This window comes from Pseudopipra pipra, chromosome 1 (assembly GCF_036250125.1).
Source record: "Pseudopipra pipra isolate bDixPip1 chromosome 1, bDixPip1.hap1, whole genome shotgun sequence".
Classification (NCBI taxonomy): Eukaryota; Metazoa; Chordata; class Aves; order Passeriformes; family Pipridae; genus Pseudopipra; species Pseudopipra pipra.
The window spans coordinates 48,654,759-48,672,949 of NC_087549.1; the positions used below are offsets into that span (position 1 = coordinate 48,654,759).

General features: G+C 41.4%; 1 protein-coding gene across 1 annotated transcript in view; it reads right to left on the bottom strand.

The window, feature by feature from the left end:
• Window positions 1-9,098: 9,098 nt before the first annotated feature.
• COLEC12 (collectin subfamily member 12) overlaps window positions 9,099-18,191 on the bottom strand; it is a 102,340-nt gene continuing 93,247 nt past the window's right edge. The window contains exons 6-10 of the mRNA XM_064655683.1: window positions 17,057-17,545; window positions 16,299-16,435; window positions 15,451-15,560; window positions 13,610-13,755; window positions 9,099-12,393 (exon numbers count right to left, since the gene is read on the bottom strand). Coding sequence (XP_064511753.1) covers window positions 12,374-12,393; window positions 13,610-13,755; window positions 15,451-15,560; window positions 16,299-16,435; window positions 17,057-17,545 — 902 coding nt within the window. The 3' untranslated portion in view covers window positions 9,099-12,373. The remainder of the gene's footprint in view (window positions 12,394-13,609; window positions 13,756-15,450; window positions 15,561-16,298; window positions 16,436-17,056; window positions 17,546-18,191) is intronic.

An 18,191-nucleotide genomic window follows, 5' to 3' on the forward strand; every position in this document is an offset into this window, starting at 1 on the left:
GAGATGAAAGGTGAGGAGTAGAAGAGACCTACTAATTTGTATTCAATTATATATCTCATAGCTCGCTCTGTTCCTTCAGTAAGGCCCAGAACCTGGTTATCTGTGGAACTAGGTGAGGAGCACAGCCTTCATAAACACCTCTTCTGATAAAATCAAGGGTTGATTCAGGATTTAGGTGGGATGAGTGACACTGTGTAAGGTCTGTTGTCCTTATGGAGAATCCAGGGCAAGTGGGTTTATTTCTTAGGCACTTGGTTAAGTACCATAAATTAGATGAGATGGATCTAAATCTAAATACCTATCCTGTGAATCTAATGAAGCTAATGAATCTAAATACTTTTCCTGTGCTCTATTCCTAAATGGCAAGTGGAGCAGACCACTGGCAGGATGACTTTCATTCATTGTACACACCCACCCTTCAGCAGGCTGTAGCCTAGGAGTAATGGCTAAATTTACTTGCTCAAGATAATCTCACATCTGTTGCTTTTCCAAATGACTTCTTGCTTGAGATGCTTCATACAAAACTGAAGAAAAATCTATCAACTTGCTCACTTTTTCTGGGGCTTGGTCATGGTCTTGAGACAGAGAATCATGAAAACTGATTTCAAACTGGATGTATCAAGAGCTATATCTAGCACTACAGTACCTGGAATGTCACTGTGATTTCTCTCCTTGGTTAGTTGGTTCCTTAGACTCTCACAAGCCTGGATTCTTTGCATATTCACAAACATATTATTCACAGTTACAGTTTCCTCACAACGTGTGGTATTGACTTCTTATTTTTCTTCATAATGAGACTTAAATTCTCCAATGATTCTAATAGTTTGGCATAGTTACTGACCACTGGATTTTTAATTGTTTAGGAATTTCACAATCGTATAATTAAAATGAGAGTGTTTGTATGGCTCAGAGCTTCTTATGCTCTGAGCCACTGAGCTATGGTTTTGGATTTTAAGCCAGTTGTTGAAGCTTGTGCTCAGGGCTGTGACAGCAATAGATTCGTAAAAGCAATTCAGGAATAAGATTTCACTATGTCATTGTTAATACAGTCTGCTAGCATTCATCTGAAGCAAGTGGGTAGCCCTAAAGAAAAATTCCTAGACAAATTCCTGTGCTATGCTGGACCTTGGATCTGGGCAAACAGCTGAAGGAGAGCATTACCTACCACATGAAATAGTTCCCCTGACTCCTGGGGAAAGAAGTTAGAAGGTGGGTGTGATATGACACACTGGAAGTAGTTTCACTTTCTTTATTTTCCCTTCACTCTAACTGCCAGTTTAAACTACCTGGTGGCACATTTTCTCCTTGTTTTCAAGTTGGTTTGCTCTCCTTCAGAGCAAGTAGGAGGAAAAAAAGGAACATTAAATGTAGAAATATATGCAAAGAGTTACGTGAAAGTCAAGAGTTAACTAAAACTCAGTCCACCAAACAAAAGTGAAAGACATATTTCCTCCTAATTTTTTTTTAAAGAAGGATTAATAATTTGAGATGCTCCTGTACTTCACAGCAGCAGGGATGCTCAGATAGCAGTGTGGTTTCTAACCTGATGATAAAATAACCAAATGGCAAAATATAAAACCTGACTACAGCTTTCTATCAACCGCATTGTTTCTTGTTATATATAACTCACCTACTTTTATTTCACATATAAATTACTTCTTTGGATTACCCAGGGGAATAGTAATAATTTACTAAAGCATTCACCTGAAGGTTCTTAAGATTATTAAGCTATCTATTAGACTTGAGAGAGACTAAATATAGCCAGAGGGGGCCTTTAAAATCCAGGGCTGGAAGAATAATTTCTGTTTCAGCAGCAGCCAGCAGGGCCACCTTCTTGATGAAGCTCTGGATCTAAAAATGTTTTAAAACCTCTGTCCACATGAGAAAACCTCTCATTCACATGAGAAAAGTGTAAATCAGAGAAAGAGCTGTTGCAAGAAAGGCCATCTGAAGAAGAACAAGCAGTACACACAAGTCTTACCCCAGCTTTTTGGGCAGGGAGCATTTGGCACAGGGGACCTCAAGAGGTGCTAGTGAAGAGATCGTCCTTCCTGGAGTAGCGGTGATGCTGTTTGTTTGCAGCTGGTCAGCATTGCCATATCTCACTGCTCCTGTGGCCCTGCTGTCACAGGTAAAGGCTGGCAGATCTGGACTTAATTCTACAGTATATATGACAATAATGGAAGTTCATGGTTTTCTCTGCAAATAACATCTTTGCTGCTTTTACAAAAGGAGGGGTAGGGTCAATCTCAAAGAGTCCTCTTAAATTCTGCCCCCTAACTTCTGTCTACCCACTCAGTATAGGCTCTTCATTTATTGCCTTCTTTAAGGAGAAATAGTATTTGATTTGGTCAGCTGCTGGCTCTTTGGTAAATGAGGCACAGGGTAGTTTGACTTAGTTAATCACAAATATCTTGTGAATTAGTGGATTTTTTCTGAGTGTTTATATTTCTAGTCCATCTTCCAGCCAACTTTCTTAAAATATTTTGCAGGTGTTTCTGCAGGAATACTCACAAAACCTTTCTTTGTTGAAAAAATTCATCAGCATCTGTAGTGAATAGTGAGAAAAGTTGGGCTAAAGAATCATTTAAGACATTGATCAATAGGACCAGTGATCTGTTTAAAGCCAAGAACAAATTTAAGTGATTTACTACATTGGCCTGTTAGATCTTTGCCAAATGTCATCCGGAAAATTGATGGTAGTACCCATATCTCCTTGAGCTCTGCCGGGCTCAGACTTTAATTATTATAGCAAGCTACTGTTTAATTTAGTAAAAAAAGGAAAAAAATCTGATAAGCTTAGAAGAAAAATGAACTGGTTTTCTGACAGACTGCTACACATGGAAATCTTGTGTGGCAACGGTGGGGCTCAGTCTGGTTGACTACTCTGGAGAAAGGACCCTGTACACTGAGCATGTTTGCAGAGAATCTGTGAAGCAGAGGGATAGACTTCTTCTGGGTGAATCTTCTGGTGTCAGGCTATAGAGTTTTTAAAACAGGAGACAAATTTCACTTTATTTTCAGAAAGGTGAAAAGCATTGGGATATCTCTAACTTCTGTTGCCTAAACCACAATGGCATCAGTAATTCCCTATTAGGCAAGGTACAGTGTATTTTGAAACTCACAAACGCGGTATGAGCACTACTAGAAAAACGGCTTCTCCATTAAATTCAAGAGCTGAAGTGTTGCGCTCATCGCAACACTCTAAAATTTTTTCTTGCCTCTCTGGTTGGCATGTAAATGACATAATTTGCTGTGATGCATTAATTGCAGGATTAGAAGACAACTTGAAAATCCTTTAGCTGATGCTTCAGTTAATATATTTTTCGAGCGCGCACACTTCATGCTCTAGAATTTAATCTGTTTATGCCATTATACTAATTACTATATGAACCAAACTAAATCAGGCCCAGGTTGTCTGTGGTACTGAGTGGCATTAGTGGTGTGTTTGCTGAGCACTCTCTGATGTCACCTAATGATGCCACAGGTGTAGCTGAGGTGTTCACACAAGGGAGTCATATTTAACACAGCCTGAGACCATACCCTTGGCAGGGAGAGAAGATGGCCCTGAGCATTAAGCACCTATGAGTAAGTGCCTGAATAAATCCCTTCCTCTGGGGTTTGTTTTCTCAAGCAGTGTTCTCTTTTGAACAGAAGCAGTGGATCTGATTCTGCTCTCCCACAGGCATTAGACTTTGTGACCTCTCAGACATATCACCTCGTGAAGGAGAAGCACGTGGTGTAATGTTCTTTAGGGCCTGACAGCCCTGATCATGCTAACAATAAATAACAGCAAATACTGTATTTTCCTCAAGTTCTACTTGTCATGTATTTTAGCTAATAATCAAAGAATTAGCCTGTTCTAAATTGTTTTGGGCTTCCCTCCCCTCCCCCACACCAGAACTACAGATCCTTCACCTGATTTCTTCACCTTCCTTTTAATATGTTTGAAAATTAGGGCTGAGCCTTGCAAGCCACTGCCTGTGCATTGGAAAACAACTGACCCAGTGTTCTCTGGGGTCTCTGGGCATGGAAACATCTCTGGCTGCAGTGTCAGGGGTGGAAGGGGAGCTCCCCCTGAACAGCTGTGGTGCAAGAGCCATATACTTCTCAAACGGTGGATAAACTGTCAAAACAAGGCTTGCCTGGGCTCTAGGAAGCTTGTTCTTGGCTCTTCATGTGGAAGGACTGTCATTCCTGATCCCTTACCCATGGTGTGAGGAGCCCAGAGCATGGCCAAAGCACTGAGAGTGTCAGCTGCAGATGGATTTGCACAGTCTGCTGCATAGTGTACACTCATTTTCACTCTCTCTCTGTGATTGGAAAGAGAGCAGTGTTCCTGGCTTTTTTTCCTGGTTTCAAAGCCATATATTTGTACAGGGCTTTTACCCTGGCTGATGTGATTACAAAGGAAATAGTGCAGTAGTCCCTCAAATCGAGGGAAAAGAGCAAATCAAAACACGCATCAGTCTTCTTAGCCAGAGTCCCAACTGCCATAGAGTTGGGAAAAATGCCATGCACATGATTTTGCTGCATGTTAAAATGAAGGGAAGGGAAATGAAAAAAGTGTATCACCATGTCCTTTAAAAATTTGTACCTACAGAGTTGAAGCAACCACAAGTGATGCTGTGCAGATGGTTTTTCTGCTGCCAGGGAGAAGTGCAGTGGGGCCAGAGTCTTTTAATCTGTCATGTATATAACTGAAGATTTACAGTTGGAATCAGACTTGAAAATAGCTTTTCAATTGCAGAGTCTGGCCCATCATAGTGGCTTTCATTCAAAGCTTTGTCTGGGTAGAACAACAGCTGTTCTGCCTGTGGTTTTTCTTGTTTTATTTTATTTTTAGAATTTTCTCATATGTAAAATGCCACAAGATGGACACAGACGAGAGACCTCGTGGTGATATCTGAAATAAATAAAGTGCTCTCTTTCTCCACAGAAGGAGAGAGTTGATTTAGCTAGCGAAGAGCCCCGACCTCGACTTTTGACCACCTTCCCACTCCTAACATGGCTAATCTGGATAAAATGGGACGCTGAGATTCAGTCTGCCTTTGAAATCAGTTTTTTCCTTGAAATCACCAGCTGGTGACTGTTGAGAGTCCTGAAGTTTTGCACCTAAAGTTAAAAATTGGGGAAAGCCAGTGGCTGGTCATTTAAAAATGCCACTTTTTAGACAAATTCAATGGCATTTGAAATTGCAGTGTCTCTGGTGTTCAAATTCAACAATTGTCTGTTTTCTAAAAGTAAAGTATCTCCTTTTTATATCACTGATCCCTCTTTTGCAGCATCTGTACATTTCTGCAGCTGTTTGTTTACTAAAGATGCATGTTTGACATTTCATAAAGTGCACCTGTTCAAATGTAGATACCAACGGGAGTTTAGTATGGAAACGGGAGTTGCAAGTCCAAATACTGCTGTGGACGTATTTCCCACTGCAGACAGTGTTTTGTTGCTTGGAGACATACTGTATGTTCTTGTTTTTAATCTTTCTTCCAAAGTTGAGCTCTGTACATCTAATACAGATGGAAAACTAGAAAATATTCAGTGTTTGAAAACTTGCGTAGGAGGAAAAGGACATGGAGGAAAAACCAACCAACCACCAAAACAAAAGCCCCAACCCAGCTCCCAGAAGGCCTGGAGCCACAAGGAATTTTTGTTTGTGCTGGGAAAGTATTACATGACTTCAGGCACCAACCGAATTACATGATTCTCTTGCAAGGCAAGGATGTGTCCTTTTCAGAACTGAGAATGGGAATTACGAGAACCAGGACAGTACCCTGTTATATTGTTTCTGAGAAGAGAGGTCCTCTGTGGTTGATCTTACTAGAAACCACAATGAGAACATCAGGGTTCATTTTCCTTCTCAATCATTCTCTGTATTTTTCTCTTCTACTTACTAGCTCTTCCTTTCTCTTTATCTCCGTTCCCCTTCTGTCCTCAAATCTTCTTTCTTTACCTTTTTTCCCTCTTATCTCCCACAGCTTCCCTGAAATACAGCAGGCATGCAGAGTTGTCTCTGACCAAAGCTGGAGCAGTGACAAAGCTGTATCTGTAGTTAAGTTTGTTCCACAAGCAGATAGCGCTATGCTCTCTTGTTCAAATGTCAGTTTGTGCTGTTCTCACAGGCATTAATCCAGGAACACTGTTTGCCTGCTACAGTGGGATACTGCAATGCCAAGGGATGGTTTATCTGATTTCTACTTCCAGGCTTTTATTTTGACATTAAAAAAAAGTGGACAAAAATACATTGTTGTCATTCAGAAAAAGAATTCATCATCTGTTTTATATGAGTGAGGGTAATAGAGCTGGAATTAAAGAAATGTCATCTTTGCAATATGCCCAGACTTCTGAATGAGAGGGATTCCCAAATAAAATTCTTCCAAAGTCACATTTCGGACTTGCAGCTTCCATCAGCGGGACCTCTGACAGGGCTGGTAGGAGCATGACTGTGAATGCAGGGAGTTTGGAAGCAATCCTCAGAGCCTGAATCACACTGATGCCTGAGCTGTGGATTTGTGCCTTGGCAGGACAGATAGAAAAAATAGAAGTCATAAGCTAATCTCTGAATTGGAGATTTTAAGCTCTAACCTGAATTTAGATTCTGCTCTGGTGTAAACCCAGAATAAGTGTGCTTAAGCTCAGACCTACAGACTAATTTTTCAAATGCCTTATAAAATGTGGCAGTGCCTTATAAAACGCCAAGCACTTGTAACCTACTCTAATTCAGCAGGAAACCATCCTCTACACCCATTTTTTTGCACTCTGTCCTCTAGAAACACTAAGAGGAAAAGAGTATGGAAACTTCCACTGTTCAACAAGATGCCCAGAGTGTCCTCAGATAATCCCTTGTGAAGCTCGATGGTGGAATGAGAACCAGGCTCTGTCATCAGGGCTCCCTGGCTGGTCAGAGGGATGTGCTTGTTCCCAACCATCCCTTACCGTACCTCAAGATGAATGGCTCCACACTGACCACTACAAATACTTGACAGTCCCAACAGAGATGGTATTTAAGCTAAACTATGGCACTGGAACCATAACAAATGTGTCTAAACCATAACAAATGTGTCTAAAATAATTGTATTCACACTGGTTATTAGAAGAAGACTCCTAATAAAGTTTTTGAAGAGCAGACAAAATGACTAAAGGGGCAAAGCAACCCCAAATTATTTTTAAAGTATAACTTGGTATGCTTCTTGGAAGATTTCTTGAAGTTGGGCTGCAGAGGAGTCAATGGTCTCAGCAGTCCTTTAACCTTCCTTCTTCTGATCAAGGGGTCTCTTGGTAATTTAATGTCATATGTTAACTCTTACTCACACTGGACAGAGCTCTCTACTGCGCTGATGTTGCTCTGCTGTGATCACACTGAACTCTGCTCTCAAAAACAGCAGCAGAAATGGCCAACTTCCATATGCATGGTGATGTGGGAAAGATATGGTTCTATTTAATTTAGTATTGAAAAGTCCATTCCCCTCACTGACATGTATGAAAAATAATTTGCTCTGTGATAATGTTGTTTTCATTGGAAAAAGTCACCTCTAAAAATCATCTTCCCCATATACGAAAACAAAATCCCTAAAACTGAGACATTACAATGAATCATATTCTTGAAAATCTCCTTTTTCCTCCAGTCTTAAAATGGGGTTGGCAATACTTACATGCCTCTGGGAAGCTCTCTGGATAAGAAAATCCTCACAGTATGAAAGATCTTCTCTAAAAAGAGCATTATTTGCCTAGTAATTTGCTTTTATTGTTCTGGTCTAAAAAAAAAACAACCCTCCACACAAAATTTAGAGTGTTACACTGAGTTTATTTTGAAAAAGAAATCAAAGAATGTTTTTTTCATCTCTGAGCCAGATGGACAGAAAAAAACAAACGTATTCCACCCTATGAAAGAAAACACATGAGAACTTTCAAAAAAATTTTTAGCCAAGTTTTTTTTTTTCCTTTCCACTGAACAGCATGGAAAAAATGAGAAGGAGATGGTGAATGAACAAACAGGCTCTGGTTTCAGAAAGGCGTGGTTTCTGGGGAACAAGGGTTTTGTACATAATGCATTGTGCTTTCCCATCTATAGATACCCAAACTACCTTTGAGTGAGTGTGGGTAAGCACTGGGAACCTCCTCTTCCTGCTCCTGCCCAAGCCTTGGATGTCCCAGTGGAGGGGAGTGCCAGGCATGGGCAGCTGTCCCACTGCCAGCCTCTCACCTGTGTGATCCCTGATACCTGCACGTGGCAGCACAGAGCTTGCTCCAGGGGTAGCTGGGTGCCCATGGAGGAGCAAACATCTCCAGGGGGCACAGAGACATCTGCAGAAGGGGGAGGGGGAAAACAAAGCAAGTCTGGAGGCTGAGGCTGGAGACATTTTGTTCCCTTTGGATGCTGCAGCTGTGTGAGCTGCTGTGCTTTTAATCAAGGAAGCTTCACTGGGCAAAAGTGGTTTTATTTTCTCACACCTGAGTTGACTCAGCCACCTTTCCCCTATTCCCTGCAGAGCAGTTTCCTCTGCCTGCCAGTGGCTGCCCTCCAACCAGCTCCTTGTCTTGCCAGTGATTGGACACCACTTCTGTCACTTGCTAAGAACAGAGGAGCTACTTGCCAGGAACAGAAAATTAAAGGAGGAGGCCAGCCAATTGAGTGAGAGAGGAATAGCAAGATCAGAGTAGCCATTATAAACAGCCAATTTAATTTTGTTACCATAATGGCTAATGTAGGGACTGATCCCGCTCTACTCAGGATATCCTTCACCTGGATATCCTGAGTAGAGCATTTCAGACCCATCTGAAATGCTTTGTCTGTGAGAACAGTAAACAGCAAAGGGAATTCTTGCTTCTTCAGCCCTTCTTAAAGGTCTTTTTTCAGCTCTTACATTTGAAGCTATGTTCCCAGCACTGAGGTGCTGCAAGAAAAAGGCACAAAAAATGCAATTAAGGGATAAGATAGCCACAGTCATGTTTAGAACTAGGATGGTGTAAGTGAGAAGGAAGGCTTTAATGGAAATAATTTTCATCAGATTTTTAATACCTATGACTGCATCTGGCTCCACATCTCTCTTGGTTACGCATGCATGCACAGAGTAAACAACATTCACTTCCATGTCTCCACTTAGTCATTCCTTTATTGGAACATTTGCAGGTATTATTTATAGACATCAAAGAGAATGAGAGTTTGAAATTTATAAGCTCTAATCAGCTGAAGGTGTTTCCAAATAAATTAATGAAACGAGTCAGAAATCACATTAAGAAATTCAGCACTGAATGTATATCACAATGACTTTGCACCCTCTCTGTCTTTTCCTCCGTTTCTTCCCAAAGTCTCAGTGCTTGCCAGGGTATATGAACTTGCATTTAGTTTGATGTAAAACAAGAAAAAGGATGATGGGAATGTGTGCTCAGTACAAGTTACAGTGTTTGTGCATAAGAAGGCCAAAACTTGAGCTGGGACAGAATAATTTCCTGTCACTTAAAACTTTCCAAACAAGCTGTGTTATCACTCAAACCATACAGAAAACAGATTTAATGGGGATGTTTTCCCACTAAAGAGTGGCCACTCTGACTTTCATGACAATTTTTTGGCCCATTCTGGTGTCCCGCTCACATCCCTGCCAATCTGTCCATTCTGTGACAGGTTCCTGAGCTGTCTTAACACTCCCTTGGCCTTCTCAGTGATTTCAATCTTTGTTGCCACTTAACACCTCTGTTTCCCTCCTGCAGGAATACTAGGTCAAAAGTATGGTCTGTCTCAGTCCACCTGGTTGCTCAGGACACTTTTTAAGGATGACTGGACATGCTAGGCATGCAACTGCAGCACCCCTCTCCAGCCAGTTTGCTGCACAGCTGCAGCATTTCATTCAAACGTGTGAACAGAAGGTGTAAGTCCAGTCACATTTCATTTCTCGATGTCCTTAGCATGTCACTCCTCTGACTGGAAGACATTAGATGGCTCTTGGATCATCTGATCTTGATATGTACCATCACTGCTATTGCTGAAGGAAGAGAAGGATGAAATCGGGGCAAGGAAGCAGTACAGCTTGGGCTTAAACAGGGTTTCTCATTGGCTTCTTTTGGTGAGAGAAGTTTATGATATCAGTAAAAAGCAGGAAGAATGTCATTTAATGTGGCAGATGCTCCAAAGGGGGTTATTTCACCTAAATAAGCCAACATTCAAAACAAAGGTAGCAGCGCTTCTATTTCAGTGTGGCTCTGCAAGGCTCCACTCACCAGGGTTTGTAAGGCTCTCCGGGCATGCAAAATAATAGTTTTTTAACTCATTATCCAAAATTAGCAGTTTAACATTATCTCCATAGACATTGTGTAACTATATATGTAAACAGTACAGAATGCATCTACATGCGACTCCCAGGTACAGCATGACAAGAGTGTATGGTAGAATCAAGTTGTATTCAAAACCTGATGAAAAAGCCAAAAGAAAAGCCTCAGGAAATCCAGACTGTCTGAAGAAAAGCCCTACCTCCAAGATGGCATGGTTTCTGCAGCTGAAATGCACAGACCTCTCGCTTTTAATTAAGCATCTGCAATTTTCGTGTTGTTCCTGTCTCATATCTAATTTGTACCCACAGGACAGCTTCCCAAATCTAATATTTTGTGTATTTTTAAAGAAAATCATAATTCAAATTTAAAATACTGGAGAGAGTGTGAGACGTAGGGAAGCAGCAGTCTTTAATTGGTTGGGTTTAGGAGCAATATTTGAAAATCTGAAGTACAAAATCTTGTCTGTTTCCAACAGAGCTGGAGTATTTCAACAAATATATCTGCATTCAGCCAAGGTAAACGGCAGGTCAGGAGGCAACGGAAAAACATTTCTCCTTCCCAAGAAGCCGAAACAACTTCCTTCATCATATAGCATGTGGACATGCAAAGAGTATAAAAACTGGGAACAAATACAAGAGTTTCTGCTAATGAATTTAACTGCTAATTTTTTAAATTCGTGATAAACAATGCTGCTGCCTAGACGACAGCACATGGGACTGTGGAGGAAACTGGCTGCGTAATGATATCATCTCCTTCTGTTTTGCAGCATATTTTATTTTCTACTTTGTTTGGGAGAGAAGTACTGGTCCAAGAAAACAGAGAGATTGGTTTACAAAGCACTGAGGAGAAGTGCAAGTTGAGTATGGCATGTCCTTCTTACCAGATCTTGAAATCTGTCTTAAAAACAAACATATTTCAATGTGTGCAGCTTCTTTGTTTCTCTTTCCATAAAGTCTCTCAGCTGGGCTTGACTTGCAGTATGTGTAGCACCTACTGGGGCAGAATTCCTTACAAGAAGGGAGAAGGAATGAAAACATTTCAATATCATTCTCAAAAGCTGGTGATTTACTTCTGTGGCATTTTCTCATGAGTGGAAGGAATGTAGGATGGCAGGATGGCAGGAAAGCAGGCAGGCTGGATAGAAGGGAGGTAGACAAGCAGGAAGGCAGGCAGGCAGGCAGAAAAGGCAGCAAGGTAGGAAGGCAGGCAGGCAGGCAGGCAGGAAGGAAGGAAGAAAGGAAGGAAGGAAGGAAAAGCTTTTATTAACATGGTCAGTGGAACACTGGCTGTGATCAGAGCTATTGAGTATCTAGTCCTTAGTCAACCTAATTGTTACACACGCAGACTAGATTGCATAGAGTAAGGAAAACACTACCTAAAATCCGCTTTAAAAGTTATTTAACCAGAACAAATCATCTGGGAAAGTACAAATATTTCTAAATGGAAAAATATTTCTCTACTGCTGAGCTAGGCCTGACAGTAAACCCTAATGAATTATTAGTACCTTTATTGTTTTCTTTGGCCCCTGTGCACTATATTTGTAAAAAAAAGTCAGTAAAAAAGAGAACAATTGTAAAAAGCAAATATTTTGTACAAAAATACAAAGTTTTAAAAGCTCTTAAAAGTATATTCCATATTATTGATAAGAGTTGGACTATATATATATATTTATATAAAATCTATATATTCGTGTATCTGTATAATTTTCCTACATTTGGGATTTTAGCAAATGAAACAACTGTTTACACAGTTGCTTTATATGTTTTTCTATATGAGTGACCAGCAGTCTTACTCAGATTGATGGAATGTCTTTTCTCAGAAGACACAAGTTGCTTATGTACGTGGTTACTAGTTGGGAAGAAAACCTATAACAGAATTAGTCCAACGGTATTTCTTGATGCTGTGGGTTGAAAGGCCTCGAATAATTGCAGGATGCTGGAGAAGAGTTGCTATTAAATTCCTTTATGCTTTTAAATCAGTTTTCAGTGCTTGCTTTTTTCTTTTTTTTAATATTTAATTTTGGAAGTCGATGCTGCTCTCTCCCAGGATTTTCTTCTTTACATAGATTTTCATAATATGTAGGTATCTGTAAAGTCACAGCCTATTACACACCAAATATTTGCCCTAGAGTATGAGAGAAAAAAGAAAAACAAAGAGAAAAAAAATCTTGTAAAAAACCTGTGAAGATTAACCAAATTTGCAAAAAGAAAACTTACAGAGATCAAGGTATATAAAAAATTTAAGAAGATTCATATTCAGATCCTGTATGTCCTGGAGGATAAATATTTGTAAACCATGAAGTTTTCTTAAAATAACAAATGTATGTAGGAAAACTAGAGCAAATTCCATTATTACTTACACATGGTCCTTCATTCTGGGCATCCAAACAGAATTATACACACACAAAGCTTGTTCAGCACTTTGTTTTGTTTTGGTTTAAGGGGCATTTCTATGGATGGGATGTAATTTTGGCTCTAGCTGACATTTATGTCTGCCTTCTCTGAAATTCAGCCGACAAGTTTCCAACTGGAGCAGCCAGGCACCCCTGGCAAAGCAATGTTTAAACAGGTTGTATGGAGGAGATAATGTTTCAGGCAGAGCCCCACCATGAACACAAACACTACCTAATTCTGTCATGATGTGGCTGAGCTCTAAGCAGCCATGTGAACCACCTGTCCCCTGCTCTTGCAGAAATGACTGTATCAACAAAAAGAGATACCCTGTGGCAATGACCTGGGCTACTGCTCGGCCACACTGGCAGTTTATGAGTCCTTCACTCCAGCTGCAAGAGATGAATTGCTTATGGTCTGTGGACCCAGCTTATCAGTCCTATGGGACATCTTCGGGTAGTGACGGGAATTGTAAGACCTCCTCAGCAGTCACCAAGTGCCTCCTGTTGCACAAACTCTCAAAACGAAGCCTTTCTGGTGTTTGAAGGCTGGTGCCTGAGTCATCCCAAGTTCAGCTTGTCCTGTTGCATGGCCATTGAGCCTATAAAAACATCTTCCAGTGTGACTAGGGTCTTGAGCACGTGCCAAATCATGTCTGAAATTCTAGGCATGTTTAAAGTCTACAGGAGATGGTCAAGATGCAGAGTATGCCATGGCTATGGCCAGCTTCGAGACTGCTCTTTCCAAGTGCAATAAATCCAGTACCTACGACACTCAGAGTATTAGAAAAGCGCATGTTGGGCTGGATCAGAGTAGAAGTGCTGCACATGTGATTCTCCCTCTTCCTCAACAAGGTACTGCCATTGCATTTAGCCTGGGTCTTCTCACCTCTAGCTGTGGGACAGTTACTATGGGCATGGTGAAATAATCAAACCAAGTGCCTTGCTTACCTTTGTCCATGTCTTTTTCACAAATGAAATTGTTAACATCTTCACAGTAGAAGTCATTCCAGAGCCCAGCATAGATCAACCCGGCACAATCTTCCCCTGGCCCATGCCCATGACTCCAGTTATCAGGCTGCCCAGTTTTCCAGTTTCTTTCAACGAAAAAGCAAGAGATATGATTGCACAACACAGCACACATGGCAGTTTTTCACCACAAGAAATTAACGAAAACATCATGAGATCTGTTCTGAACGGGAAATACACACTGAAACAAACAATACATGACTCTTGCTGAAAATGGAAAACAGATGTATTACAGACGAGGGAATCTATTCAGCCTTGGGCTGCCAAAACTCAGAGACCTAAATTTAGACTGATGAATTTTATTTTAGTTCCTGAATGTACATGCACACATAGTGGGAGTGCTCCATGCTCCATGTGCATTGCTCCAAGCCTGCAAAACCTGCAAACTGCATTCCTGTTGGCAGCTGGGACTGAGAAGAGCCCACAAGTTCCCAGGTACTGCCAAGATGGCAACACCCTGCCCTTGCTCACTGCAAAGACGCTCAGCTCTCTGACTGAACCAGCGCATCTTGGAAGGAACAGCAAAGATGTACGTGTTTGAGGGACACATGCTTAGATGGGAAGGGAATTTTTTTGACTTATAAGGAATGTACAGAGTATATATACACACATCCTTTTGAGATTATTAACTTTGGTGGTGAAACTGAACGCAGCATTTGTAAAAAATCTTGCAGCAAGTGTTTCCTCATCCTGTTTTTGTTTAATGAATGAGAAACACTTCCAACCTCAGGACTTAAAAGCTCCATTTTCCTGAAGAAACAGGTTGTTGAAGGGAGCTTGTGGTTGCTGGCTGACACAGTCCATGCTCAGCTAAAAAACATGCCTGCCTGACACAGAGTGTCCAACCAGGCACCTGGGAGGACACACAGCTTTCCAGAAGTAATGAAATACTCTGAAAATCAGTAACCAACAGCTCTGAGGTTACACCAGAGCACCTAAAACCATGGTGTAGTGGAAACATTTTAAAAGCAGTGCCTGAAGTGGGAATCAGTCACAGTGCTGCCATAAAGAGAAAGAAAGATGAAAATGGGGAGGGAGAAAAAAGGAAAATATTACGGCTCATTTGAAATGCATCTGAATTTTTCCGTGTTTTTTCATGTAAATGAACACCAATGAGATCACAGCTAATCATTTTGTAACATCTGACTGACTGTAGTCTGTTTTTCTGAAGCACAGCACGCTCGGCTCTATAAACTCTTTAGCCTACTTCTCAGTATTAAAAATTTGGGTGGTTGCAATCTGTTCCATTTAGGACAAATTAGGTGTAGCTGTAGGATTCCTGGAGAGCTGCCAATTCATTTCTCAGCTGGCCAAAGCATAGACATCCTTATTTCATGCATTTTCCTTATATTTAATGCTTTCCACTTGGATTTGGGCTTTATCTAAGGACTGGTCATTTTTTATCAGAATGAATACTCTATTTATAGCCAGTTGTAATGCAAATAAGGAAAATTCAAACCAAAACAGTTAAACTGTCTGTGCTTTCCATCTCAACTTCGTAATAAAAGTCAGGAGCAAACATTTTGGCAAGAAACACTGCACTGTTTAGTTATGTGATTCTTTCATTCAACATCCAGTTTTCTTTCTGGCAAGGAAAGAAAGCCTTGTGCAAGGAGAAGGGAGAGAGAAAAAAAACGTTCAACAGCACCCTCAGTAAAAAATTACATCATTGGCATCTACAGCCATCTGGATCCATTGGACAATTTCTAGATGCTGCTTTTAGAAGTGTTAGCAAGAGTGGTAGCAGTATTTTATTTACGTACGTGTAAACTGGTAAGGATCCATCCAGCCATCTCCATTCATTTTCCTTCTCTGAATCCGTTAGTCCAATCCAGAAGCTGCCTTTCCCAAAAATCTGCCTTTTTATCCATTGCTGTGAAAGAAAGATTTTAGTTCATAACAAGAACAACTGTCTTTGGAGCCAATAAGCTACACTGGTTTCATGAATGTCTTGTTATCAGAATAGGAAGGGCCAGAGAAATTTTTTTAAACTGAAGATATGTGTCAGAAGTTGGCCTTGTGACCCCTTGCCCAAAGTAGAATCCATTGCTGTGTTTGCATATGAGATAGAGAGAGCTAAGCATGAAAATTAGGTTGACATAAAGTCACATCTAACATCTTATAGATACAAATTGAAAAAAAAAAACCCACAAAGAGTAAGCAGTTGCACCTTGACATCCCCACTGCTGTGCTGAATAGTATTAAAAGTAAAGTTAGATTTATAGTCAGATTAAAAATATTCTTGGGTCACAGTAGTCTTAAGCTGCATGTATTAAATCAGACTGATGCAAAAAATGCATTTTTGATAATATGCAAGGCACAATGGATTTCATCTTTAAGGGTTCAAAACTTCTACAATTCTCAGCAACCTTTCTGACTGCTCTGTGCCCACCACATTCAGGGTCAGCACCAGCTCTGTTCACACTGCCATTCTGCAGAAGGAGAAGCTGCTGATCAAGAAGAGGGTGGACAAAATGCTAATGAGTCAATCACTGTGTCTACTTCACTATATGAATTCATGATGCTCTCAGCTTCACACTTACCTTGTGGTTTCCACATGTTAAACAACTTCAAACTCTCTCCTTGAAAAACAGAAAGAGAAGGTACTTACCTGCTCCTCTTTGTTGTTGATGATAACCAAGCGTGATGCTTTCTCTTCACAGAATAACTTTGCCTCTTCAAAAATTTCTCTTTCAATTGAAAAGTAGTAGCACTTTTCTGTATAGTTTTTCCAATGAGGAGAACAACCTGTGATGTGAATTTTTTTGTGTTAAGCCTGTCATTGGTAAGTAAATGGGCCAATAATAGGGCCAATAATAAGTGGAGGAACACATACTCATCTACAGAATGCTGCTTCCTTAAGTACTTAAGGAAGTACTTAAAGTTTGGGAATTTACTTAATAGGATCCTCATTGGGTAAAATCAAGTCTAAACTGTGTGGCCAAGGGAATTATTTATTACTCACAATACTGCCACCTTTTCTTTAGCCATAAACTTTAACTTATATCAGTTTCAGGTCATCAGAAAGAAGACCAACACATATGGCTTCACTTAACAGGATTCTTTGTGCCTAGAGGAGCTGTGGATGCCCCATCCCTGGAAATGCTGAAGGCCAGGCTGAATGGGGCTTTGAGCAACCTGGTCTAGTGGAAGGTGTCCCTGTACATGGCAAGGGGGTTGGAACTAGATAGTCTTTCAGGTTCCTTCCAACTCAAGCCATTCTGTGATTCTTACGAGGATTCTCTGGAATCCCAGAGACTTAGTCTAAGGCAGGTAAAGTTATTTGAAGCAGTAGCTAAGTGGTGAGCACTGTCTGCTACATGTACCTGTATGTCAGCGGAAGGTGGATGCAGTGTGTTGATATCTTACCATTAGCCTCGGGCACTGACGTGGGTTCACTCTGTAGTGCCATTGGCATCCCTGGACCTGGTGGCCCTGGTGGGCCAGGTGGCCCCTTTGGACCAGGCAGCCCAGGGACTCCAGGTAGTCCAGGTAGTCCTCGAGGTCCTGGTACCCCTGGTTCTCCCACAGTTCCTTGCAGGCCTTGAAATCCTGGTGGGCCTTGAGGCCCAGGTGGACCGTCCTTGCCTTGTGGACCTGGTGGCCCTGGGTCTCCACTTGGTCCAGGCAGACCAGTCTTGCCAGGAGAACCTCTCTGACCTTTGGAGCCAGGCGATCCTCTTGAACCTTTCCCTCCTTTTTCTCCTGGTGGCCCAGCTGGCCCAGGTGGGCCCTTCTCACCTGCAGGTCCTGGTGGTCCAGGCTCTCCTTTCTCTCCTTTTTGTCCTTTTAGGCCAGCGGGGCCAAGAGGACCTGGAGGGCCTCTGTCACCTTTAGGTCCCCTGGGACCAGGAGGACCTGAAACAATGTAAACATGCAAAGTAGGGATATGCATAGAAAACAAAACAAAAAGCCCACGTGGGGTCCTTGTTTAGTACATGTCAGACCAGCAACACTGGATATTTAACAATGCAGAAACCAGGCTAAGAGTTGCTTCCACCAGTGCTTATAACAGTACATCTGCTTCCCAGTTTCTCTATTGTTGCTCTTTCATCAGCCTTCACAAAATACGGGATACTGTGCCCCAGGTGACCAGCCAAGGTGTCACTCCCTGCAAGACACACTCTGTACTATTGATGCACACGGTCCTGTGTGTTGATGGTCCTGTTTCCTCACTCTGCCACCCTCTCTTTTCCTTCTAGTCTCACCTCTCTGCTCTTAGACCTCAGAACTTTTTCTCCTGACCCTGTCTGCTGCTCTGTCAATAATGGAATGTCAAAAAGATGGCTAGTGAGCAATAGGCCAACTGTGGGAAAGACCAGAAGCTGCTAACTGTCCAGCTATAACAGGACAGGGAACAATAACCCCCAACAGAAAATGGCAATACTGTGACAGCAATAAACAACAAAACAATTTTTGATTCTGATCACAGCTGAGTAAATCCCTTGTCAATGCCTTCCCACCCCCCCCCACCCATCTACATAATTTAAACTCCTCCAGAGAT